This window comes from Camelus dromedarius, chromosome 3, assembly GCF_036321535.1.
Source record: "Camelus dromedarius isolate mCamDro1 chromosome 3, mCamDro1.pat, whole genome shotgun sequence".
Taxonomy (NCBI): domain Eukaryota; kingdom Metazoa; phylum Chordata; class Mammalia; order Artiodactyla; family Camelidae; genus Camelus; species Camelus dromedarius.
Genome location: NC_087438.1, coordinates 37,042,231 through 37,070,012, shown reverse-complemented (window position 1 = coordinate 37,070,012; position 27,782 = coordinate 37,042,231). Strand labels below are relative to the sequence as shown.

General features: G+C 37.7%; 1 protein-coding gene across 1 annotated transcript in view; it reads left to right on the top strand.

Annotated features, from left to right (window-relative positions):
- Positions 1 to 9,665: 9,665 nt before the first annotated feature.
- MIER3 (MIER family member 3) overlaps positions 9,666 to 27,782 on the top strand; it is a 30,182-nt gene continuing 12,065 nt past the window's right edge. Inside the window, exons 1-8 of the mRNA XM_031445408.2 lie at positions 9,666 to 9,713; positions 11,159 to 11,183; positions 14,257 to 14,402; positions 22,456 to 22,590; positions 23,785 to 23,905; positions 24,865 to 24,950; positions 25,141 to 25,213; positions 27,214 to 27,365. Of these exons, the coding sequence (XP_031301268.1) occupies positions 9,705 to 9,713; positions 11,159 to 11,183; positions 14,257 to 14,402; positions 22,456 to 22,590; positions 23,785 to 23,905; positions 24,865 to 24,950; positions 25,141 to 25,213; positions 27,214 to 27,365 (747 nt within the window). The 5' untranslated portion in view covers positions 9,666 to 9,704. The remainder of the gene's footprint in view (positions 9,714 to 11,158; positions 11,184 to 14,256; positions 14,403 to 22,455; positions 22,591 to 23,784; positions 23,906 to 24,864; positions 24,951 to 25,140; positions 25,214 to 27,213; positions 27,366 to 27,782) is intronic.

Genomic DNA, 27,782 nt, shown 5'->3' with positions numbered 1-27,782 from the left:
AAAAAAGCAAATATAAATTAGCAAACATTATTAATAATAGCTAAAAGAAAGTATTAAAGATATGTATTCAATATTTTACCATAAGAAAATTATGCTAATTTATCAATAACATATAAAGGAGAAGGGAAATCAAACAATTTAAAAAATATAAAATACAAAAAGTTAGAAAATACAGCAAATTCTGTGTTTGTACTAGAAATTAAACACATGAAAAATTGAAATAACAGTTTTTCTAAAATAAAGCAGCCATTTGTAAAATATTATACAAAATATTGAAGAGGGCATGGCAAAAGAAGTGTTTTCTTATATCGCTGTTGTGATGTAAGTTGTGACAAACTGAGAAAATAAATTTCTGTTCAAGACACCCAGCCTGTGATACTATGTTATTGCGGCCATAGCAAATTGACATGGCACAAAAGATGTTTCTGATACAATCAATTCCTAAAATTCCTTCTTTCTATTGAGAGAAGTTCTCCCAAAGTATAAGCTTGTTTTTGTACAACTTTGACATGGTAGCTTTGGAGAGAAATCCACCCAGTGGTGGGGTGATTTCATTTGTGTGTAAATATAAACGTTGTGGTATAAGTATTTCAAAAGTTGAAATACAAGTTATTGAGTGAGGAGAGCTATTTTGCAATGTAGATTTATAATGAATCTCCTTACAGATCCCAGCACAGTGAGATCATATGTCCCTGCCTGTCCCAGATAGAAGGCCAGGCAGAGCTGATGTGGCCAGTATGGGGCTTGTGTGGACCAGGAAAAACTTGCAGTTATGGGTAAGTGGAGGTCTCAGTGAAAATGCTGAGTAAAAGCCTAAGAAGCATGTCCTAGTGAGTCATAACAAGGGCCCTGAGGGATGTTACTCTGGTGTGACATTAAGGAGAGTCAGGTATCTGGGGCAGAGGAGGGAGAAGGGGCCACCACAGGTCAGAACAGGTGAGCAGGAGGGCTGCCTGACTGCACAGTGAAGTCAGAGGGCTGGTGGCTGTGGCTGGGCTTCCTGATACCTGTATCGCATGGGCAGGCCCAAACCAACCAAAGGCCAGGGATGGAAATGGCTTGTAAATGGATTAATAAGTGAGTGACTGTTGCCTCTGTAGTACCCTTCCTAACAATGCATTAGGATAAATTGCCTGTTATCATCATTATTGTATATCTTAGGTCATTTCTCTCCTAGGAAGTAGCTACTGTTGAACTAGATCCTAACGCATTCATTCAAAAATAATTCCTGAGTGAACACGCATTATGTGCCAAGCAGTGTCTTAGGCTAAATGTATGCAAAACGGGACTGAGTTGGACATGGTCTCTGCCCTCTTGGCTTACCATCTTTTAAGTATTGCATAACTCAGATTATTTTCCTTAATGTATTATTGTTACAATAAGTTGATCTGATACATATTTTTCTTTTATCCAATTTCACAGATTATTCTAAAACTTGGTCCCTTAATTTTTCCCCCCAAAAGAGATTGCTTAGTCTCATTTATAATTATCAAGATTTCACTTAAATGCTGTCTTTTTGGGTTTTTTTGGTGGCTCTTGGTTTACTCATTAACATCTTAATAGGAAGAAAAGAGCTCAGGCTTTAAATTCAAGCAGACTTGGGTCCAAATTCAGCCCTATTACTTAAAAGCTGAGTAAGTTTGAATTTCTGTGAGCCTTAGTTTCTTTATCTATAAAGAGACAATAGCCACCTCCAAGGTGATGGAGGGGGTTATATGAAAAAATATGTACTTAGTAGGTACTCAGTAAATGGTTATAATGTGGAATCACATTGTATTTACATTTAGTTGTGCAAACTGAATGAAGAAAAAGGAGGGAAAACTATTTAAATAGCATACTTTTTGATATTCCTGAAACATTTCATAATAATAATTTAAAAAGAAGTAGAACTGGAAAAAAAAGACTTAGGAAAGTACCATATTGAGAGCGGACATATAGCTCTCAAAAGTCTAATGGAACCAATTTTTCTTCAGTATTGGGTGATTCTTCAGTTGAACATCAGATGAAGGAGTAAATACTATGGCTTGTATTTATAGGCCATGCTGTACCAAAAAAAAAAAAAAAGAAGAAAGAAAGAAAGAGAAAGAATATGTATAAACATCAAAATTATAATCAGGGTAGCAAGATGTTCACACTTTAAAAAAGCCAACCAAGAGTACAGAAGTTTCCAGTCTCCCATTTCAGGGTAAACCCAGAGTTTATTCACTGAAGGGAATGGAGAGCAATGCCACCGGCATTCCTTGAGCTGTGTATTCTTTCTTCAAGATAATTCATAAATCCATTAAATAAGTTTAGTTTTGCTAATTCTTGCCTTGGGAAGTGCTAATGTTCCTCCATCAAGAGAAATACCTGTTTATCCTTGCCCTGTGTGTTCCATCTCAAACCCAGTTCTCCAAACTGGTTGCCCCCAGTTACTTTTTGCTAAAATTCTGAAATTGCTGAGTTAAGATTTTTCAGAATTTTCTCTAGCTTCCATTCCAATACAGTGCAACATACAACTACAAAGGAATTGTCAGTACTTACGGTTGTTTTGTTCAACCTGTTTTGGTCAATCTTAGAGAATGAATTTTTAAAAAATAACTAGAGTTAAGAAGATATAAGAAGGAATCTTCACAATATATTTTTAGACATACACATTGAAATAAAGGAAGTACAATAAGCTTTTATGCTATTTTTAGTACATGTCTTGTTCAGCCAATAAAGCTTGTGGTTCCCCCTGAAAAAAAAATATTACTTAATGCTAGAATGACCTGTCATATATATACATTTTAGTTTAAGGTTAAGCATGGTGTGAGGAATGGAGTATTTTTGTCCTTGTTGGGATTTTCCTATATCAGACATATTCCGGAGTGTAGGTAGTGAGAGGGAGAACAGTTTTTATTTAATAACTTCTTTCTTCTCTCTCTTGACCAATGTCATAGAATGCATTGCTCTTGAAGGAGGATTCTGGAAAGAGCAAAATAAAGAATTGGTAAGAAATACTAAAAGCTATTTAAATTTAAGCAAGCATTTTCAGCTAATCTCAATACGCATTTGTAGGCCATGTCTTTGAGAGGAAATTGAAATGTTTTCAGAGACTTCCACATTTTTATGAACACTAGATAAAGCCACAGGTAAAAATCCTTGTATGATTTTTATCTTATAAAGTTTTTTCACTTCCTATTTAAAATGAAAGGCTAACTGCTAGATTGATTGTTTCTAGCAGCATATACCTTTCCCTGTTATCAAATACATAAGAAAGGTTGAATACAAATGAAATTAATGGAAAATTTCTTATTTTTAACTGATAATTCCTTTTTATTCCCAAAGCAAATATCAAAATTTAATCCATACATGTACCTATGTTTACAAAGAAATACAGTGACTTTTTATCATATTCCTTGTAATATAAATAACTTAACAATTTTAACTACACATTACATTGAATGATATCAAACTAAGTAATGAGGAACTGCATATTGATTTGTCTTGTTTTTATAATTTATTATGAAATGAATAAATTAGCTGTATTAGATCTTTTACCATTTTACTGTTGAATTGCCTGCTTTCAGTAATGTATCTTACAATAGCACATGGTTTGTAATTTATTTCTCAATGTTTTCTTTAACATGTTTCAAAATAAGATTTAACATGATCATTAGGATTGAAAAAATGAAGTCAGACTTTTTCTGAAAGAAAGCAAGTCTGACCTGGCACTTTGATCTGACAAAGAAGACAGACTTTGCTAGTTGGGTTATATGGCAGTCATTTTCCACAAGCTAAAAGGGGTAAATTCACAGCTCCAAGATTATAACAAAAATATATTTAAAATTTGTGACACAATAAAAATAAGTACATCTTATTTAAAATACTGTATTGGGAAGAAAGTATTGAAATTAAGAATATTTCCATTTGCTCCCCTCTTTCTAAGTGTGTTGGGTTAAACAGGTGCTTCTAAATGAAAAAAATAACGGTTACAATTAGTAGTCATTTGTTAAGTTTTGGCAAAGTCTTTTCTGGTATTATTCATCAAAATTAAAGTGATTATAATGCAGGACTGTAAGGGCTGGGTAGCAAATCCTTTTGCAGGTCAGGTAACTTGATTTTTTGCTTTCAGTAAAATTGAAGATAATCAAAATATCAGTATAAGATCATTAAAAATGTTTGATAGAAGATCAAAACATGATAAATTCCTAAAGAGTTCAAAGAACTGAGTGATGACTGAATAATAAAATCCTTCTATTCCCATCTTCTTATTGTATGAATATGGTTTCTCAGAGCTATACAAATAAACAATAAAAATATAATTGATGTTAAACTTATTCTTATTCTACTATTAAGGTAAATTCATCCACAGGTACATGAACTAATTTTTTTTAAGGTCTGATTCACAGGTACATGAACTAATTTTTTTTAAGGTCTGATTCACCTTATTAAGGAGATTGATTTCCAGTGTAATTTGTATTTCTATTCAACAAGATTTAATCTATGTTGTAATCTATGTATATTGTTTTTATCAATTGTGAATTAATAATAATTATATTGATAATCTAGAGGAAAATTATTAAATTTTGAGAGTCAATTTATAGAGATATTTTTGTGGCAGAGAAAGATAGTAGGGTATCAACAAAAGACTTATAGGCATAAAGCATATTACACAGGGATAAAATTCTTTGAAGGAAATAGAATGGGAATATGAGTTCAAGGAGAAAAAGAAATCATGTAAAATTTCCTATTAAAGAAGAAACCTTTTTAATAGAATGATGGACATACCAAATTGCTATGGTATTTAGATTCCATTGCATACATTTTATAGTGTTATATAATAGATTTATTATTAAATGACCACCATTACAATGTGTTGGAAAGTATATCCTTTGCAACTATTTAAATTTATAATGAAAAAATCAGATGGCAGCTTGGGTATGTGGAAAGGGATACAGTTACTCAAAATTCTTTTGAGAACATCCCTGAAATTTAAGGGGCATTACTAAGTTGTAAGATCTTACAGTTGGGGTGCCTTACAAAGGTATGTTAGCCTGATACGTTTGTCTTATAAGGACAGCCTTAACTCATAGGTCTGGTAGATTCTTATGTCTGTGGTCCAGGTTCATTTTTCCTTTGTAATGAACTGAGGGTTCACTCTTTCTTTTTATCTCTGTGAAAACTATTTTCTTTTCTTCTTCTCTTTCTTCTTTTAGTTACTGCATAGGCCATCTCCCTTCTGTTAACAATCTTGGTTTTGTTTAGGCAAAGCTTACCGCAATGAATTAACCTTTTCAGAGAGCAGTCATCCATTCATTCTATCAAAAAATATTTGAGTTTCACACAAGAGAAGTGGATGTATTTAGAAAAATGCAATGGAGAGCTGAATTGTTGGTATGACAATCTTACCCAAATTCATAGTGAGAGGTAATGTTAAGAGGATGGTCCTTTCAAAGTCTGCAGATTGGAAGCTCACAGTTAACATGATTTATTTAATGTGATTTATTTGGTGTATTCAGCATTGAACTTTTTTTTTTAAACATTTTTTATTGAGTTATAATCATTTTACAATGTTGTGTCAAATTCCAGTGAAGAGCACAATTTTTCAGTTATACATGAACATATATATATTCATTGTCACACATTTTTTTCTCTGTGAGCTACCATAAGATCTTGTATATATTTCCCTGTGCTATACATTATAATCTTGTTTATCTATTCTACATTTTGAAGTCCCAATCTGTCCCTTCCCACACCCTGCCCCACTGGCAACCACAAGTTTGTATTCTGTGTCTATGAGTCTCTTTCTGATTTGTATTTATGTTTTGTTTTGTTTTTTTAGATTCCACATATGAGCGATCTCATATGGTATTTTTCTTTCTCTTTCTGGCTTACTTCACTTAAAATGACATTCTCTAGGAACATCCATGTTGCTGCAAATGGCGTTATGTTGTCAGTTTTTGTGGCTGAATAGTATTCCATTGTATGAATATACCACATCTTCTTTATCCAGTCATCTGTTGATGGACATTTAGGCTGTCTCCATGTCTTGGCTATTGTAAATAGTGCTGCTATGAACATTGGGGTGCAGGTGTCATTTTGAAGTAGGGTTGACAAATTAAGAAACCTGGAGATTTCACATAAAAATCCATCTTTCCAGCTGTTTTTAGAAATTGAGAACGTCTAGAAGCACTGGGCCCACATTCTCATAAGGCAAGAGCCAGTTTGCTGAGACTGAGTTAGTGGCAGCTCCATTCAGGCAGGGTTACTGTCTACTGATTTGCTTTTCCTCCCACTTTAGCCTTCACACTGGTCTGTTTCATTCGTTCATTGCACCTGCCTGACCACCACGAGCATTTAACTTGGAGACATAACTTTGGATAGTCTATTATTTTCTCTTGGTTTAGATGGAATCTGTAGAAAGCTAAATATATGTATTGCATTACCGTGGCCCTATTAAAACTGCTTTCAGTGGGTCATACGTTTGTAGGGTCCTCTCAACTTTCGTGGATGGTCTCTAAAAGAAACAGTGTTGTAAACCCTGCTAGTGCCCTCTGAGGATCTATTAGAGACTATTTCCCTCTACATTACTACGTTACTACGTAGCTCAGGCAAGACATTTCTTTAAAGAGTCCTGAAAAGCTTTGTTTTCATGGAAGAGTTCATACATTTCTCTTCAAGGACAAAGAGAATCAAGTAACTAATTGTGTTTATTTTTTATTTTTTGCTTTGGCACCAGAAAGCTCTAGGCCAAATTTATGGTTTAACTCTTGTGTGTTACACCTCATTACCTGCATATTTTTGTTCTAACTTTCTGGTGTTAATCTCCTAGGCTAATTAGCTTCACTGGTCCTTATTTTTCATATTCATATTTTCTTGTATATATTTATTGTCAGACATCTCATACCAGAGATTTATAACATTTTCTTGATTTATTTCATTTCTGAAGATGGCTAGAGGATCTACAACATTTTGGTTCTACTTAAGGGTTACCATGGTTTCAGTTTTGGGTTTTCCTTGCTCTGGTTCCCATCCACCACATATAAAAATTACTCAGTTACATTGTAAGCTTTGGACAAGGACTTTTATGGTGATCCCATAGTGCCCAGCATCCAGCACAGGACTTATTTTCTACATAATGCCACCTGTTGTGTAGTGACAGTAGAATAATAACAACAGTAAAAAGTAATTTTTTATATAAACTCCCTAGAACAAGGGTTTTTTTTTTATTTGTATGAACTTCTGGAAGTCTTGCCATCAAAAATAATGAAAGATCCATATACAGATGGTAGACTTTATACACTTGATCATAAAGGAGTGTGTTATGGTAGACTGGGTGGTAAACTTTTTCTCTAGGGATTAGGAGTGGGAAAGTAGCTCTGTTTCCTTAAACTGCTAATTAGTTTAGCTTCCCTTCTCTTTCTATGAATCCTTATTTAATACCGTGGATACAGACTACATAAACTACGTAGTAGGACGGAGAGAATAAAAGCAGTCAAAATTACAAGTGCCTATACAAAATCTTTACAGTTTAATAAAAAGCAAGGTTTATGCAAGTGCATGGGTGTGCATATTTCTCAGACATGGCAAAGTGGAACCTAAGGCCACAATTTATAGTTTGGATTAGCCACATTTTGCTATGAAGAAAACATTTCTCCTTAGTGTTAAGTATGACAAGGTAGGCTGCTAGAGAAACTTTTTTCATGACTCGGACTCAGCCCTGGTCTGTGGTGGCTCAGCCTGTGGTCAAGCTCAGGGCATTGTGTAATGGTTCTGTCCACCGGGCGTGCTCACTGCCACATTTCTAAAGTTAATCACTTGCATTTAATTTCAAGCCATTTTTTACTTTGAAAACTCTAAACGCCTCATTGAGGACAGTACCTACAGTGTGTGCCAAGCCTCTGGTTTCAAAGTTCAGCTGTTTTTGAGTTATTTGACTGGACAAAAGGTCGAAAGATATCTTTCACAGCAGGGAAAGTGTAATTTTCCATGTCTTTATGATGTTTTGAAGTGGTTGAAGTGACTTTTTCCCCTAAAATTTCCACCAATAAATAACTTTTACCAGTGGAGCAGCTTTAATTTTGAGATGCTTTACTTAAAAAAAGTTGAAAGTAACCCTCTCCCCTCCTGTCCATTATCCAATCTCCAGCCTCATCCTCTGTATGTGCCCTTGGAGGGGAGAATTGAAGGCAACCTCAGATTAAAATTCAAACCTTTCATGTTTGGACCAAAAGTATGGAAACTTTTAGCTTCTCAAAAGTCTCTCAGTTTGTGAGATTACAGAAAAAAGTCTCAACTCTATTATTTAATATTACTTGTTTCAGCAATAGTTGGGAGAAGACCTCTGGTGCCCGAAATCACTCTCTTCTCCAAGTCTCTATAGTGCCCTGCTATACTTTTCTGATTGTGTTTGCATCTCACTTATCCAAGACCTTACAGCAGACTTCTCTTTTCCATATCTATAAAATTTTCTTTTCCATTCATATTATTATTCCTGGCCTCTTGCCTAAGACAACCTTGTGCCAAAGCAACTCGGCCTGCAGACTTGAACTTCTTGCAGGATTTACCTCTGTGGGCTACCAACGAGTTGTTGGTGAATATTTTTGTGTACTTTGCTCAAAAGTTATTTAGTGTGAAAATGGACCTACCAGGAGTTAGACTTACATCTGCCAATGAAGACCAAATGACTGCAAGGCATTCCTAGGAACAGGTACACCTTTTAAGCCTTGTCCTCCCTCTTCAACGCATCCACTTGCCACAGGTCTAGTTTCCATTTGACCCTAAGCAGAAGTTTGACCTTTTGGGACAGAGGTGGGTGGTCGAGTTTTTGAGATTCAGTTCAGGGCCTCTGATAATACTGCTCCTGTCTTTCCACAGGCTATCAAGTATGTACCTCTGGGTCATCCCTTGGACTATTTGCTGATTAACCGTTCTAATTTTTTTTCGCACGTGCACAGTTTATATTTTATAAGCATTATCTTTGAATTGTGCAAGTCTATTCACCATCATTTTGCCCTGTTGATCTTTTGCCTGTTCTTCTGCACTGCATCTTCAAGAGCCTGTTTGGCAAATGACCACTTCCATTGTTCACTCCATAAGCCAGTGTAAGCTGATGAGCATCCCTCATTCCTGCAGGTCTCTTAGCGGGTACCTCAAAATGCCTGGTCGCTGTCCTCTCATTCTGGACTGACTCTGCCATCGATCAGCCACTTCTCTTTTCTCCGAGCTTCCTCTGGTCCGTCAGTCTACTCCATCGACCACCTCCTCTCTTCTTACTTAGGGAAGTCTGTCGAATTGTCCCTCCAAGTCTCTTGCCCATTTCCCCCACTCCCTCCCGGACCGGAGTGTCTGTCGGTCCGAGCCGCCCCGGCCAGCTCTTGGGCCTCGACTGGCTGGACGTGTGTCTGTCCCGAGCCGATGTTTCCATCCGTCCCCGTTTGCTTCCAATTCGGCAGGAACTTTACTCCAGCCGAGAGGGTAAGGGCGAGTGAGTGCGAGTGCTGGTCGAGCCACCCGCAGCGGGCGCGGGGCGCGGCGAGGGGCGCCGGGCGGGGTGGGCTTGCGAGCAGCCCGGGGGTGTCGCGGGCCGCCCTGCCCTATAAGGGGCCGAGCCGCCTCCGCCGCCGGGCGGGTGCCGGGCGGACCGCGGCGGCGGCGGCGGCGGCGGCGGCTGCGATTGGCTCAGGCGCCCCATCCGGGGACTGGGCTCGGCGCTGCTCGTTCGCCCTAAAGGTACCAATATGGCGGAGGTGAGCAGGGAAACCGGGCAGGAGCGGCCGGGCTGGAGCGAGCCGCTGGCGGCCTCCCGCGCTCCCCAAGCCGGCCTGTGGGGTCCGGGGCCCTTTCCGCGGTCTCACGGGGGGCGGCGCGGCGGCTCGGGGCCGCGGGGCGGCGACGGGCGGCAGGGGGGCTGGTCGGGGGGCGGGAGCGGGCGCGGGAGCGGTCTCCCTCCGGGACTAGGCCGCGGCGGCTCCGGCCCCGAGCCGGCCGGACGACGGGGCCGGACGGGAGGCGGCGGCCGGCGGCAGCGAGTCCCGACCCGGGGACGGCGCCGTGGCTTGCCCCCCGGCAGCTGACGCGGGCCGCCGGAGCCTCTGCGCCGCCTCCCGGGGCCGGGGTGGGTGGAAACCGGCCGAGCCTCCCCCCCACTCCGCGCCCGGATTGCAGAGCGGGGAGCGGGCTGCGCCACTGCCCTGCAGGAGTGTTGTGTGCCCCCGGCCCACCGTGTCTGGACTGCGGCGCGAAGGCGCCACAAGCTCCACTTTGCTCCAGGCGCCGAGGCGAGCGGGATGCGCGGCCGCTGGGCTTCGGGAGAGGCGAGCGGGACTCCCCGCCCCGCAGCCCGGGAGGTGCCGGAGTCCTTTCGGGGTAAAGAGATAGGACCAAGACTCTAGACGCTTTCTCCAGAGGCTCTGGGTAGCCCCACTTTTCTCTGGGCTGAATGAGGGAGGCATGGCGAGCGAAGCTGCCCTGGCCGTGTCCCCGGGGACTAGTGAGCTGGGGGGAGGGGGTGGCGCAGCAGAAGCCCCTGGGCAGGAGTCTGCTGGGGAGAGGGGGGCTCGCTGGCGGGCCCGAGGACTAAACATCCTGGAAGGAACTAGCATCTACAGGACTGCGGGTCCGCGTCTCCGGACGCGGGGAAGAGCACGGGGGGATTGCGCTTTGGTTTGGGGGCGAGTGTCCGGTTGCGAGCTGGCCTATGCTCGGGGGCAGAGGACAGCCCTGGAGTTGGGGCTCCCTGCCCCAGGTGGGTGGACTAGGTGCCCAGAGGGCGAGTCCTTTTCAGGAAAGGGTGTTGCATTGCGAGGTGTTGTTCGGGGCCGTGGAGAGCCAGGTGGGATTTGGGGGATTCCTGAGATGCCGGGGTATTGGGGACCGATGCTGCGAGCCGACTACTCTGGGTTCCGCTTCTCGGCTTTGTAACTTGCTGAGCTCCACGGGGCAGCTTAGAGTTGCCTGTTAGACTCCGGGCTCCGTCCCGGGTCTGCGAGTTTGTACACTAGGGACTCGAAGAGGAAGGCGAGGCAGCCAAGAGGGGCCCGAAAGGGGCCGGGAGCGATTGGAGCGAAGCTACGTCTTGTACTTTTGGCAGCTGCGGAGGAGCGCTGGGCTCCGCCTCCTCTGCGCCCTGTTGCCGGTGCTGCCTCTTCCCCTAGCTGCGCGATCTAACCGCACGTTTTCTTCTCTCTCCTAGGCTTCTTTTGGAAGTTCGAGCCCAGGTTTGTACTATTTTCTTCCCTCTTCAGTGGGTCCCAGAGGGTAATGGGGGCTAAAAGACCTGTTGATAAATTTTTCCCACAAAAATTTGTCTTGGGAGTTTTTCATCATTTGTTTTTAAGAGTTTCAGTGTACATTTTGGTAATTAAGTTGTTTGAGGAAGGAACGGGTTATACTGTTCTCTCTTTTTTCTTGCATGTTGAAAAAAATACTTTGTTACAAAGCTGCTAACTGACAAATGTTCTTTTTAAGTAGTATATCTTTAATTCTCCCATATCTCATTTTTTTCTCTAAGCCTGAAACAGTTAATCCCAGATCTTTCCCAAACTTTCCACTAACTTTAGCAATTTAGTTTAGATTTTAATTTCTTTGAGAAATTGACTCTTTGATTTGTCAGAATTTTGGGGTTGCTTATGTTGATTATTAATCATGATTCCTCATTTCCACTTATGTTGTCTCTCTTTTTTTTTTCTTCATATATGAGAAATGTCTGTAGATTGTGTTAACTTCAAAATTGAGAGTTAGGTAAAGCTGCCCTAATCAAAAGAAGCACAGATTTTCTGAGTTTGGCACAGAAAAGTGGTAATATAGAATTTTTGAGGTGAGACAACACTAGATCATCTAGGAGTGTGTTTCTTAACTGTTTTGGTGTCAGAACCAACTATCAGGATCTGATGAAAGCAAAGGACTCTGTCTCCAGAACTCTGCATATAATGCATAATTCATATAATTTGGGGTTTTTGGAACCTCTGAAACCTGTCTATGGCAAAGACCTTTCCTCGTGTGCTAAAATGGAAGGACAGCTTTGTTTCACTTTATCATCCCCTTTCCAGCCCCCTCTTGGCTGCCCCTTTTCCCTCTCATAGTCTTCAGGAAAAGTGTCTCTGAACTAGTTCAACTCCTTTATTTTTTACACTTGAGGAGACATTTAAATAACTCTACTGAGAGTCACCTAGTTAATAGCAGAGCCTGGATGGGCTCCCAAGTCTGTTACCACATGTTGCCTTAGAGTGAACAGTCCATTTCCTTGCATATTACTTTATGTATTAGTCAACCTTTAAGGTCTCTCTTGATTATCATTTAAGATATTATAAAATAATACCAAGTAGAAGAAATTTGTGGTTATTTTAAAAATAGCTATGTCTTTACATTTAAAAATTATTTTTAAAAGTTTCTCTAACTTTGAGACAAACATTTCTTTGTTATAACTGAATTTAGGGAAAGAAAATTTATGTACATGATGCCAGACATCTGGATGATAGTGGAATTTTTCCATTTTGCATCACTGTCTGCTTTTCAGAAGTTGCAATCTGAATAAAAAGCAAAAAGACAGTGTAGTTTTGGCATTTAAACAAACTTGTAACTTGTTTTTAATCAATTAGCCATTTTTAAAGAGGATTTTAGAGCTGGAAGAGACTAGAGGTCATCCAAGCCAACACTGTATGTACAAATCCAAAACTGGACCCAGGCCCACAAAGTTTGAATGAGTTGTCTCAGGTCCCAGAAAGCCAGGGACAAAGCCAAGAGTAGACCCTCAGGCCCTTCCATTTCTGGCCCTTACTGAATGAATACCTTCCACTTTAAGGGAAGCCTTAAAGTGTACCAAGTGATACGGTTCTTACAAAAAGGCTAGAGCTCTGTCCTCAAAAAAGTGGAAGAGTTACTGTGTATTTCATACCTTATGCTTTGGCATACCTCAAGGGTTTCCAGGAATTTCTCAGAAAATGAAAATTTGCACTGGTGGATGCTCTGCTTTTGAGCTATTTAAAAAATATTCATCTTTCTCTAAAATTAACTTAAACCACCTATACCACAACAGATTTTAAAATGAGCAGGTTAATATTCGAACATTTAAAAAAATAGCATAATGTAAACCTTCTAAAGAATAAAGTCTCGTAGGAATTTTATTAACTTTAGGACTAATGATTAGAGTTCTCCAGACTCAGAATCAAAAACACTGAATTGTGTCTGGTTTTTTCCATAGTGAAAAATCTTTGGTCTAGTTCAGTGTTTTGGTAATGATCTCACACTGTCCTTAAATGTTTGAAATTTTAAAATAATAAATTGCTTGACTAAAAACAGATCAAACTTTTTGCGTCCAGTATGCTTGTTTCCACTTCTCCCTTCCTCCACTCCACAATTCTGATACTTCTTTCCTTCCCTGCTCTGAGAGTCACTGGTCTAATTGAATTACATACTAGAGTAAAACAAATGGAGAAAATACTGTTTTTCATAAATTTAATTTCATTCTCTTGGGATTATGGATAGCATTCATCTTTCCATTTGGTTTTCAGGGTATCCTGTTGACTTCAGATTTGCCATTAAAAAGCATTACCACTTTATAAACAAGTTTGAATTGACCAGAACAACTTGCAGTGGGATATATCTCCCAAAATTTCAGATATGAGTTTCTGTATTCCCTTCATGTAATTTTAAGAATTTTATTAGTAGTCCAAAGAAAACATGCTCTTATGGTTTAAGGCTGAGATGCTTGAAATACTGTTACAGAAATGGTAAGTGAGGTAGTGCTTTTGAAGACTAATGGCTGTGTAGCTGCTTCACAAAACTTGCATTTGTTCTAGAAACCAGATCTCTGTTTTGTTTCGAACCTTTATTTGAGGGTTAGATTTGAGTAAAATTTATATTCCCTTTTCCGGAAGTGTTTTGCCTTAATGTATAACAGATTCTTGTGAAATATTCTATTCATAATCCTTCTGACATTTTTCTACTGCTTTTAGACAAATGTATTAAACTAACTGATTCGACTTTTGACTTTTCTAGGAGAACATTTTTTTAGGGACCACTCCACTTTGCTGCTATTATAAGTCATGTTCTCATGGACTGGACACCTTATAAAAGTGGTTATAAAGCAGCCTTGTTCTTTTGCTGATTTAGATATCTTTTCAGGAATCTGTGGTCTTAACTTTATAAACTACGTAGAAAGTATACCTTACAGGTTATACATTTAATAAAGCTTAGATATAAATATTAAAAGGAAATGGCAGTAGAACACAAATTATTTTCTTTTGTAAATAGCCTTATGAACCTATTAAGTGATTGATTGTTTCCTTCCAGTTGGGTCTTTGTCATCTGAGGATCATGATTTTGACCCCACTGCTGAGATGTTGGTCCATGATTATGATGATGAACGAACTCTTGAAGAAGAAGAAATGATGGATGAGGGTAAAAACTTCAGTTCTGAAATTGAAGACTTAGAAAAGGTAAAGAATTTTACTTTAGTATTTTAATACAAACTTAAAGATTGAATACAAACTTACAGTATATAAAATTTTAAAATTCTTTTGTAAATTATTTTACAACCTACCTGAAATGAAAATAGTATCAGAGGAACCTACTGTATAGTACAGGGAACTATATTAAATATCTTGTAATAACCTATAATGGAAAAGAATCTGAAAAAGAATATACACACACACACACACACACACACACACACACATAAAAACTGAATCACTTTGTGTACACTTGAAACTAACCAATATTGTAAATCAACTGTACTTCAATTAAAAAAGAATAGTATCAGTATATTTGTTTTTGACCTAACTTATACAGAATGTTGCTGATTTTTTCATTATTTTGAAGGATAGCCTAATGAGTACATTTTCATTTACTTTTAAGAAATTAACTTACATCTGTTAACCTAATTTTTAAGTTTATACCAGCACTTTGAAATAGGTGCATTTACAGATGGGAATACTGAGATATAGAGAACTTAGTTCTAGAATCCTAGCCCTAAACTTAATTCAGAATCCTAGCCCTGCTTCTTTGTATTATACCACACTGTTCTACTGAAGGGCAAACTTGAGTTTAACTAAGCACTGAGTAGATATAATGAGAAATCTTCTCCTTCGAGAGACTTGTAATCTGGTAGGCTACTGTAAGAAAATTGAAAAAGTTTTACTCTGTTTTTAAATGTGAATTAGTAATAACCTATTTCCTACCCACCAGCCATCTTTTAAAAAGTTGGCAGAGTAAATGTAGTTTATAGCTTTCTAAACCCCAAATCAGTATAAATTCAAATGAACTGGATTTTAAACACATGTTTATACCTGGACTACAGAGAGAGAGCTCCATAGGGGTCCCTTGAAAAGATTATACTTATCTCTAAATTAAGCTTATTTGCAAATTTCTAATCAGCCCAGAGTAATAAAAGTTTTCAGGAATAACACTGAAGTTTCATACCTCTTTTTCTTGAAGAAGACAAAGCATATTCTTTTGTAATCTCTTCTGCTATCTTTGTGAGGCAGGACTGGGCTATTATTGCATTTCTTTATTCATATTAATACACAGGGAAACAGAAGGAGAGTCTTCAGGGCCTAGACCCCAGGCTTTGTAGACCTGAAATTTTCTAAAGACATTCATTCCTTTGGCAAATTAATCCAACACAGTTGCAGTTATATTCAATCATTAAAAAAATACACTTATCTCCTATAAAAGCCTAACAGATTTGGGAATATAGAGATAAAATGATTAGGAAATTCTCAAGAAGAAAAGCCTTGCCTATCACTTCTTTCAGGGGTGATGATAAGATGTTGCCTGTTGTTGACAAAAGATGCTCAAGAGTCTCAAGCTCTGCTTTAACTTTATTCAGGCTGTTCTTTTCTACCTCCTATGAGTGAGTAGCCTAGAATAACTAAGAATTAGAATCCAGCTCACATTATCACTAAACCAAAGACTGTGGTAGGTCCTGGGATTGCAGAAATGAACAATTTGACAATGTCCCTGGACTCTACGAGCTTACAGTCTAGTGTGGGGTAGGGTGACAAATGGGAACAGTGATTTTTTGATGTGCTCTGCTAAGAGCTATGAAAGCTATAAGCAGTGAGAGCTATGGGAGAAAAAGGGTTTATGTATAGTAGAAGATGTTTAGCCTCACGTGGAAGTTCATGGAAGGCGTCTTAGATACTTCTCTCCTGTAATTGTTTCAGTCAAGACACAGCTGTGGGCATGGGCAGAAGTCCCAGTTGGTCTCATAATGCACCTTCCTTGATTATGTGTTTCCTGTTAAAGATAGGGAAACAGCAGTCTAGTTATAGCATGCCATAAGAAAATAATATAAATGGGCTACACTGCACTTTAGCTATGCAAATAGATGTGCTGTCAGTAAACTAGTAAGAATTAAAAATTTCATTTAATGTGTTAACACATTTTGTTACTACTTGGGTAATCTGGTAGGGATTGTTATGGCCTGGTAAAATTTTATTTTTCAGATTTGTGGGTTTTATTCTTGCAGAGATTATAGTAATAGCTGCTTTGATCTGTGGTTAGTGAATTTTTGAAGAAAATTAGGAAAGATAAAGAGAAATATACAACAGCAAAGAGTTACTCACTTAGCTTTTCACAGAAATACCTAATTTCTATTCCTGTGATTTTCATTTTGTTTAGTAAGTCTTTGCTTTGTAATGATACTGATTACTGAATTTGTAGACTCAGAAAAATTATAGCCCTTTAAATATTTCATCTTCTTTGTACTTGGGCAGTTTTGCTTCTTGGCATTTTGTCACATTCTTGGAAATTGAGACAGAAAAATAAAATTTTTTTACACAAATTCTAATGACCTAAGAGCTGTGTGCCCGCTTGGAAGGCTAGTCATTTTCTCACTGAGCAGAGGGCAAGAGGAGCTGTTTCTAAGAGTGAATGACTGCTTACTTCCTCTGAACCGTGATTCTTGTCCGTAGTAAAGCATAACTGTGTAGATTTGGTCTCTGTTCTTTATTGATGTTTAATGAAACATAAAAATGAATAAAAGAAACAGTAGAGACACAAATAAAAAGTAAGGATCATTTAATTTTTAAAGAAATTTAAAATTGTTTCTATACAATTTAAAATAATGTATTCTGTTAATCTTGTATTATTGGAACAGTGATTTAGTTGTTACATGGTAATAGTCTTAGGAGGTTGATGTTAATGTTTGTTTTTAAAATTTTTTAGTTTTTATACTCATAGTAAATAAACATGATAGTTTGTAGTCTATACATATTGGCCTTTATTTTGGTGCTTACACATTTTTAGTACACTATATATTATGGAAAATAAGAGAGGTACAAAATCAGTTTTCTTACAGTAGCCCTTTGGTAAATACAGACAACAGACTGTGGCAAGATTTTAGTTATTAAACATACTAAAATAAGGTTTATGTTACATCATTCTGTAATTTAATTTATTCATGTTATTGTTTCCTGAGGGGTTTTATTTAATAGTCCTAGAGTTAGACCTATAGGTTTTAAAAAAATAATTTACATCTTTGCCTTTATTAATAAATAAGTTTCTCCTCTTACATTCATTGTGAAATGAGAAAAGTAGAAATCACCTTTTCTAGCGCTTAGGCTTTGGTATAGGTCTTTTTTTTTTTTAAAGCATTAAAAGTTACGTGCAGATTGTTTTGCAGCCTGTATTTTAAGATATCAGACTGGTGTTATATTAAAATTGATCTGTACCTCACTTAGACAGTGTCATTTGACCCATCCAGCAACACCACCAGGTGTGTCAGAAAAGTATTAGCATTATTTCCTTGGCTCAGAGGCCCTGTTGGTTGTAAGATTTACCATAGATTTAGAATTAGCATAAATGGGAACAGAGAGGAACACTGCTGTAAGAAATCTGTACATTGGTAATGGGATGCATCCTAATTTATGATATGTGAGGCTATGCATCATAGGGTTAAGGAAATATATTTTTCTATTTACAGATGAGGAAATAGAGGTGAGAAGGGTTAGATGATTTGCCCACGTTAGCAGTTAGTGAGTCCTCTGCCTCTAAATCTTGTACTCTTCTTGTTATAAATCCTTTGACTTATAAAATAGTTCATTCATAAGTGTGACTAGACTCTAGTGTGTTCCTTGAAATTTAGATAGGTTCAACAAAATACCCGAGGAACAGACAGAAGAGAAAAATCCTCATCCCTGGGACAAGGAGCTAGAGTAAACTTCTAAGCTGATCTAGGCACCACAGATCTCAGAGGCTTTGAGATCTGCTGGTTCAGTTTTGAAAATATTTCTTCTGTGCTTCACAGAGCTAAGTGCTTTATTAATAGGCTCCAATAGAAAGCTTACTGTAAAGTGCTTCAAAGACTAGATTAACCTTTTCCAGTTTTGCTTTAAAGTTTTAGTACAGATAATTTCTGTGTTTAGCACCAGCCTCTTCTAGTGGACCCTACAGTGTCATGCCTTGAATATGTTAATGAGATTTCCACTAAGATGGTCACCTTTTCCCTCAACAGATGATCATACTTGTATCTTTATAGAAAAAATAGGATTTTCATGAATGACTACCCAGAACCTCCTGTTTGCACCACACATGTAAACATAACTTTTATACTCATTCTTTCTTCCTTTTCTCCCATCCCAAAAGTATCTGCCACGTCCCAGGCTAATCCCTAGATTCCATTCCTTCAGCCCTCAGCTTAGTCTTCCATGTATCTTTTTATTTCAGTATAGAATCTTACTCATACATTTCCCACATTTGGAAATTCTCTTTGACCCTGTTTTGCCCTTAGTCATTCTCCTTTTATAATGTTTGTACTTTCTGCTCTTTTGTTGAGTCCTTAGCTTTTCTCCCAACAGGTTGTAAGGTCACCAATAATTCCTGATTGACAGATACAAAGACTTCATGTCTGTCTTTATCTTGCTTGATCTCTCTTTGATATCTGACCAGTGATCATTGTAGTTTCTCCACCCTTGCTTCTTCCTTAATTTGTGTAATCCGGTGTTTTCTCCTAATTCTACTTCTACTCTCTGGTATATCCCTCTGTCAGATTTATGGCCTTTTCTTTATTTACCCCCATTTTAATTGATGGTAATTCCCCAGGGTTCTAGCTTTTGTCTTCTCACTCTATATGCCTTTTCTGGATGACTCATTGAAGCCCATTGCTTCAACTTTACCTTAAATCATCATCTACCATCCCACCCCCCACCCTTAAGCTTATCTTATGTTTCGGTCTCATAATGATGTTATAGCTATTTAACCTTCTCAGGCCAGAAATAGGCAATTTACTTAGATTCCTGTGTCACTTGCATTCCCTCTATCAAGTGAGTCAAGAAACATACTATTTTTTCTTAACTTCCCTTGGATAAATCCCTTCTTTAGTTCAGGCTCTCATTCTTCTACTACCCCTAGAACGTTACTTCCAAAATCATGCCTCAAAGCTTACAGACATATCCTGTTGCCTATAGGGTAATCCCTCTGTCAGATAACTTACAGATATCTGTAAGTTCTTCTAATAAAGCATGGATCCCCTTCTCTTTACTCTCACCCTTAGTGACCTCATCGACTCCTGTGGCTTTGAATACCATCTAGATGCTAATGAATGCCAGATTTGTATCTTCAGCCCAGCCTGATCCTCTGAGCTCCAGGCTCTTGGCCAACATGACTTTCCCACTTGGATGTTTCATAGTCCTCTCAAACTTAACTTGTGTCCTCTGCAGAACTCTTTAATTTTTCCCTTCATGAACCTTTCCTTCCTTTAGTTTTTTTCTATCTCAGTGAAAGTTACCACCACCTAGGCAGTTGATCAAATAGAAATCTGGGGAGTTGTCCTCCTCTCTCTCTTTTACGTACACATCCAATAGCCCATTTGATTCCATCTCAGAATATGTCTAATTTATTCACGTCTCTTCATGTCTGTATTGCTACTCTAAACCAGCATGAGGCTCCTAAGTGGTCTCCCTGCTTTTCTCTTATCTCTCCACCTTCTCAGACTTTTCTTCATGCAGTTGCCCAGCATTTAAGAAGAAAGAGTCCTGTCACTCCATCTTTGTAGTTCTCCAGTGGCTTCCCGTTGCCCTGGGAATAAAGCCCAAGTTTGTTTCCCATGAGGCCTTTTGTGATCTTCCTCTGCTTGTCTTTCTCTTCTCCTCTTTTTTTGTTTGTTTGTTTGTTTGTTTGTTTGTTTGTTTTTTTAATTCTACTCTTTGTGCTCTGGCCATTGGCTTAGTGGAAAACCACCCTCGGGCCTCAAGTGAGTTGCTTCCTTTACCTGGAATGCTCTTCACAGGATTGATTCGTCACTTCGCAGACTTCCGGCCTCAGCTGAGAGTCACTCATTGTCTTCCCCTCTGACACTATGAAAGTAGGCCCTCCATATTGTTGTGTCTCAGGACTCTCTTTATTTCTTTTGCACTCTTCATAATTGGCAGTTATGTGTTCGTGAATTGTCCGTTTTCTCCCCTCGTCTGTAAGTTGTAGAAAGGCAAGACCTGTGTTTCGTACCAGCACCAGGCACAGTGGCCTCTTGGCACAGTCACTGCTCAGTGTTTCTGATGACGAACCACATGTCCCTAGTCTACAACCCTCATCTGTTAGAAGCCTCTTCATCTTTCAGGACTTAGCTCAATCTTTGTCCTCTTTGTGATACTTCCCTCCACCTACTGTTATTCCTGGGGTGTAGGTCTTCCCTTTTCTACCCACCTATTCATAGCACCAATTCCAGAATTGATTATTGCAGCTATCACAGTGTATTATAATTTTTGACTTACCACTTCTTTCCATCAAGATTGAATTCCTTGAGAGCAAGGATTTCTTTTTTTCGTTAATTTTATTTCTATATCCATAGCCGGTTGTCCTCCACATAGTTCCTAGAGCCCAGTGAATGCTGTGTTGATGGGAGAGTGGACTATCAGTGCACGATGAGTGAAAATTCCTGTCTCCCCCAGTTCATGGAGGGAATCTGAACTCTAAGATTTTGGTTAGCAAAGGCTGCAACCCTGTTTCCTCTTAGACCTAGTGTGAGCCGGAGGGGATGGACTGCATGGACTCTGCAAGGAGCAGGACTGCAGAAACTCTCAGTGTGGTTCTAGCACCTTTGAAGGGATCTTTGATTTGGGAGAAGACTAACTCCTGAGGTTTTCCCATGACATGGGTGAGCTTCTGTTCATCCTGACTATCCAACTAAATTTGTGCTAAATTTATTGTTCTCCCAAAGCAGCTTTTTACTGATTTCAGTCCCAAGTTGAAAAGATTTCATAGCATGACTGGTACCGTCATTGGAAAGGTGCTTGTCTCCTACTGCAAATTTACAAATGAGGATTTTTGTCATATACCTAAGCTCATAACATGAACTATTTCATTCAGGTATAGTGAAAAATGTAAATTCTGTACTGCAAAGGCAAAGGCCAATTCTTGGGACCCCCAGAACTTGTGTCCCTTGTGGGCCCTGGTGGATAGCCAGTTGGCTGTCTGGGAATCATCACTGGCTATCCTCAGCTCACTTTGTGATCTGTTGTGGGCATGCTTTGCACACACTGTCTTCATGTTTTCATGCTGTTTGCTTCATGACTTAGATTCTTAGAGGGAAAACTAAGCCATAAGCAAGCTTTAAAAGTGAATCTCTTAATAGTAGGTGGACATAAACATCTTTAAAATAGTTAAGAAATTAACTAGTTTGTGGTTATCTGGTCTTGAAGTTATTTTAAATGATAGTTATAAATATTTCTATGTATTTTAGTGGTTGAATTAAAATATTTAAAAAAAGGAAATATAGCACTTATTTTCAGATTAATGGAGGGAAGAAACAATGGGTGCCACTATATGGCATGGCTTAAGTGTTGATAACACAGACAGCACTCCAGCCAGAGTATGTAATTTTATGAAAGCAGCACAGCCGGTAAGTGAACTGGGTGACCTGGGATTCAAACTCAGAACTCAGTTTCCTCATCTGTAAGATGGTGGTAATGCAAACTTCATCAGACAGTTGTGGGAAAAAAAAAACGGCTGTGGGAAAAAAAAAATAGATACAGTAGTAGGAATATCAAAGGATAAGTGTTTTGAACATTAATATATAAACATTACTAGTGTTAGTAAATGTTTAGCAGATGTTTCCCATTAGGTGTCTTCTAATTAACATGAAGAATAAACCAAGTGGCCAACTGTTAATTGCAAAGAAACAAGCTAAAAATTACATGACGTTATTGACTGATTAATTGGAAATGTTTTCAAGGCAAATCTTTATAGTAATGTAAAAGCTAAAAAAAACTGCACTAAAGCAGGTATTTGAGAAGTTTTTAAAAGGTGAAATGATGCTAGCAAATAAAAACTTTAAGATGTTAATTGTTAGGCTTTTGTTCATATATTAATTATAGCTCTAGGTGTTTGATCCTGTTTTCTGGCCATAGTACAAAAAGCAGAACTAAAATTTGGTTTTGATTTGGTAGTGCTGTTCTGGTAATGTGCTTTATGAACATTAATGGTGTCACAGTTTATCTGTGGTTCAGAATTGCGGCATCTTCTGAGTTCATGTTTGTGCTCTGGCTTGAATAGGAAGGAAACATGCCTTTAGAAGATTTATTGGCATTCTATGGCTATGAACCTACAATTTCAGCAGTTGCAAATTCCAGTGCAAATAGCTCCCCAAGTGAACTTGCAGATGAACTACCAGATATGACACTAGACAAAGTAAGTACAAGCATTTAGAAGAAAAAATCCAGCTCTGTTACATTAACTGTTTTTTATGAGTTTCTTTTACTTACGCATTTCGTAATTCTGAATTGTAAACTTCTTACGGACCCACTGCTCTTATCATTTTGGTGACTGGCTTGAATATTGTTTAGCCTTGATCACACTATTTTTAAAGTAGTAATAGCTTAATAATACTTTGCATATTTGAGTATTCTTCCATAACTTTTTATTTTTCTTGTATAGATATACTGTATTTAAACTTAGATTTTATCCTAACTTCTTTTGATCCTGTGGACACTTGAATGCATTGATTAATAAATCTCCCAGAACTTTTCAAACCAAACTAGCTTAGGTGTGGAGTGGTTGGAGAGAAATTCTATTTTCTTGGGCTCTGGGAATGACAGCGGCCATAGCAGCCAAGCCCTCAGTGATACGTATTTAACACAGGCTGGTTGTAGAGGAGGCCTAGTCTCTGCCAACGAAAGTTCACAGTCGTGGTCTCTGCTGACGGATCCCTGGGGAGCTTTCCTCGCCTTTCGTATCTCAGGCAGGGAGAGGAATCCACATTTTGGAACCTCCTCCTGTGAGTTACATTGGTCCCACTGTACGACAGATATTGATGACCATAGTCATTCAGCAAAGAGTGAGCTCCTACTATGTGCCAGGCACAAGGTTGACTGTACATTTACATAAAAATCAATTCAGAACTGTTTCTTTTAAAATTATATCACTAGTCCGTGGTTCATTAGTTGGGCTTTAAAAATTATTGGAAGAGTGGAGTTTGGAGACTTTCTTATTTTAGTTATTTTAGTTGGCAGAAAATGAGTTTAACTTTTATCCACTTAGAAGTAAGATTATTATTGTAAATTCACTAAAAATCAGTCTGCATCTTCAGATAAGTGCTCAGCATACCCACAAATTTGGCAATTTTTTTTGTTATATCATAAGTATATAATAGTATAGTTGTTAAATATTGTATATAATTAAATAGTAAATGTTATTAAGTAATTATGTACATGAAGTAAATTATAGGAGAATTTCAAGTTTACTTTTCCCAAAACTGAGGTTTCAGCTAGTTCTTAATTGTATCATAATACCATAATGTTTATGAATAATGTTATGACAACTTTTTTCCTGAAATTGATGAATATAATCATTTCTAACTCTAGCATTGCATTCCTATTCTTATAGGAGGAAATAGCAAAAGACCTATTGTCAGGTGATGATGAGGAAACTCAGTCTTCTGCAGATGATCTGACACCATCTGTGACTTCCCATGAAACTTCCGATTTCTTCCCTAGACCTTTACGATGTAAGAAACCCAATCATTACTGTTTAATAGTAGCATTGACATTCTGGCTTGAGTACATTTTATTGCATTCAGTAGTTATATGAGAATATTCTAAGTGTTTTACTTAACTGAAATAAAATACTATTATAATCTGAATAAGATTATAACCTTTTTTTAAATTGGGATAGATGTAAACTAATATACTGTTTAAAAATAAAAACATTTGCTTAGTTTTTCAGGCCTATTCTTTCCTAAGACTCATCTCTTGCTATGGCAACCAATCTTAGTTCAGCTGTGAGATTCTATAGACACTTTTTGGACTTCTGTTAAAAAGTTCTTACTTTTCTTGTTTTGAAAACTACTATGAGTTGCTCAAAAAATGTTTTTTATTTTTAGTGATTTATTTAATCCTTTCCTTTTAGTGTTTGGTGTAATCCCTTAATGTATATTGGTAGTATTTGAAAGGTTTTTGAATTGAGATAATTTTTTATATGAACTCAAATAATAATTTATATAAAAATAAATTTTTGTAAGCCTTGCATATTTCTCAAGTATTTTTATGGTGGAAGGACAGTTAAGTTAACAAGATCTAAGACACATACACATATGTGTGCAAAAAGATAATTTTGATGGACTCAGTGTGTAGCTCTTTGTGTGTCTCACTCTGGATTAGTGTAATCCAGTGCTTTACCTTCTTTTTTAAGGTGACCATAGTGGTTTTCCTCTTGCCTCTCCAAACTATTTGACCATATACCAAATAATTATAAAGATACTATACATTTTCTTAATATTTTCAGTGTCTCGTTTTGACTAGTTTCAAAATGTGAGACCAGTGCAAGAGTTTTAGTGTATTTGTGCTGATCTCATTTATTCAATCAATTTTTATAAATTATTGTAAATAAAATACTAGGCACTCTTTTAAGTACTGCAAAAATAGGCAACAAAAACCTTTTTTTAAAATTTAATTTTCTTCTTTTAAGCAAATACTACATGTGATGGGGATAAAGAATCAGAGGTTGAAGATGTTGAAACAGACAGTGGTAACTCACCTGAAGATCTGAGGAAGGTATGTTAAGTTACCATCATAACTTAGCAGACCATTTGGATTAAAGTCGTTTTTAAAAACATTTCTGAAATAATTTAAAATAACTTTGTTTTGCAAGGTAACTTTTGACTTGTAGTAACTGATTAATGAGTTGAAACTTTGTTTTTCAGCATTTATAGTAAGTTGTTTTTACTTCTAAATTTTCCTGTAGGAAATAATGATTGGTTTACAGTACCAGGCAGAGATTCCGCCTTATCTTGGAGAGTATGCTGGTAATGAGAAAGGTAAAGAAGACTTTTGATTTTGATAATACTTGGTAGGCCAAGTTACATCTCAGCATGTTTATTTAAATACCTGATTATATACTCATCTTGTCGGTGTAAGGGGAGATTTGGAGTCAGGGAACAGTTAGGCCTGACTTAGGAATAATGTATTAAAATTAACCAGGAGACTCAGGGAACCACCTTCTGCCTCATACAATGCTTCTTAGCCAGTATGCTCAGCAACTGTGAAATTAGTGGAGCTGCTCTTCCAAGTGCAACTGTTTGGCCCATATCCTTCTCCAGTAGAAGTGGGTAGCATCTTATCATCTGAGATAATGAGAATGTTAGGGATATGATCCTCTTGGAAAGAAACTCTTGAGGAAAAAAAAAAGTTAGAAGAAATTCTTCTGCCCCAGCCCTGGAAGAGAAGGTGTGGAATGTAAGGATTCTGTTTCTTTTGTTACACACCCCCACTTAAGTGTAATCAGTTTTTCTCAAATTTTTGATAGATTCCAACTATAGCTGATTCTGAAAAAATGGAGAGGTGAGGTGATGGGAAGTAAAAATCCAGGTACAGCTTCCTTGCTGAACTTGGGAACCAAGCAGATTTGGCCAGGGGCATTTGACCTTTTCTCTAATGAGTTGATTCATCCTTTGAAGTTATGAGGTCGAAAGCAGCACAGTGACACAACTCTTCCTGAATTCTTCTTTCTTCCTTTTCTCTGTATCAGTTCATCCCCCATTGAAAGGGAGGGAGGACTGATTACCTAGGTAACCTTGGCAGCCCCTAGCAACACTGATTTCCTAAGCTGCTTTCCAAGTGATAGAAGGCAGTTGTCCCAGGGAAGTATATAGGAGCTGATCATCCTCAGATGCCCCCGTCTCTCCACCTTCCCACCCACGTGCCACACACACACCCTTGGAGCCAAGTACATACTCAGCAGCTCTCGGTCCTTAGGCTAAACAGAATGGAGGTAATATCTCTCAGTTCTGTGCTTTCAGGAGGGAAAGTAAACTTTATCTTTTGAGGGAATAAACTCAAACAAAACTACTTCAGTTTTGACCGAAGAGTAAAGAAACTGGTTCCAGAAACTTACCTCAAAAGTCAGTTTTGTTGCTTAACAGGCACACTTTATTTTTAACTTTCCTGCTCATCGGGATGGTAATGCCTGCCTTATACAGTTGTGACTATAAAGCACTTACCACGGTCTCTGCTGCATAGTTAATTCTCAGTAAACTTCTTTTATTAGCTGTATTTAGTGGTTACTGTACACTTGAAGAATGGATTGCAGTTGAAGCAATAGGATTTTATTTCACAGTTTATTGTGTGAGGTAGAAGCTTTGAGGATGGCAGCAGTATTTGCATTAATAAAATATACAGTTTGTTTTAGTGACATTTCACTTATTAACGTATTAGCCTCTTAGGTGGAAAGTTTACTTTTCTTACTGTTTGTCATTCTTTTTCTTTTTTGATTAGTCTGCTTCCTTTTTTAAATAAAAATTTACCTTTTGGGGAAGAAATCAGTAAAGGAAAAGTATATCTTTCTTAGGTATTTCATTACTGGCAGTTATTTTGATTTTTATTTATTTTTGTTTATTTTATTTGTTTTCAATTTTTAACCTCTAGACATTTCATAGAGCAATTTAGGGAGTTAAGAGAAAATTCCAGTGAAGTTATTAAAGAATTTACACAGGTTACTTTTAACCCCTCATTAGAAGAGTATAAGAGGCCACTACCAGTTTTACATTAGACTACTAGGCATAGAAAACCTTCTCACTTGTTAGTAAATCCAACCACCAAAAAAACTACTTGCTCTAGTCGCTGGAATACTTGGCCCTTAATAAAATTTAAAAAAAAATTCTTTTAAACATTTGCTAGTGAAAGACTCAACTTGCCAATCAATTTATTGGTGTCCTGAAGTTAATTACTTGTCCAGTGTATAGGAAGAGGAAGAGCAGTCTGTATGCATCTTTGAGTGTGTTCACTATTTTTAATGTGTTAATGGGATTTTCTCTATCAGTGTATGAAAATGAAGACCAGTTACTTTGGCGTCCTGGTGTGGTTTTGGAGAGCAAAGTTAAGGAGTACCTTGTTGAGACCTCATTAAGAACTGGAAGTGAAAAAATAATGGATAGGATTTCTGCAGGAACACACACAAGGGACAATGAACAGGTATACATCAATTTCTGTTCAAACAGTAGCTAACTAATATAGTATCTTCTTTATTTTCTTTTATTTGATTCAAATATTTCTTATATATGAATTGTCTATCTCTGATTTTTAAAACTTGGAAAATACTGCTATATTTGTATACCATGTATATACGTATACATTTATCTTATTTTAGATACCATTTTATATCCTTTTAATCACTTAATGTTATTTTCTTTGTCATTGAGATTTCTGTCGTACTTCTTTTTTTAATTGAAATATAGTTGATTTACATTGTTGTCTTAGTTTTAGGTGTACAGCAAAGTGATTCAATTATACATATATATATATTCTTTTCCATTACAGGTTATTACAAGATATTGAATATAGTTCTCTGTGCTATACAGTAGGTTCTTGTTGTTTATCTATTTTATATAT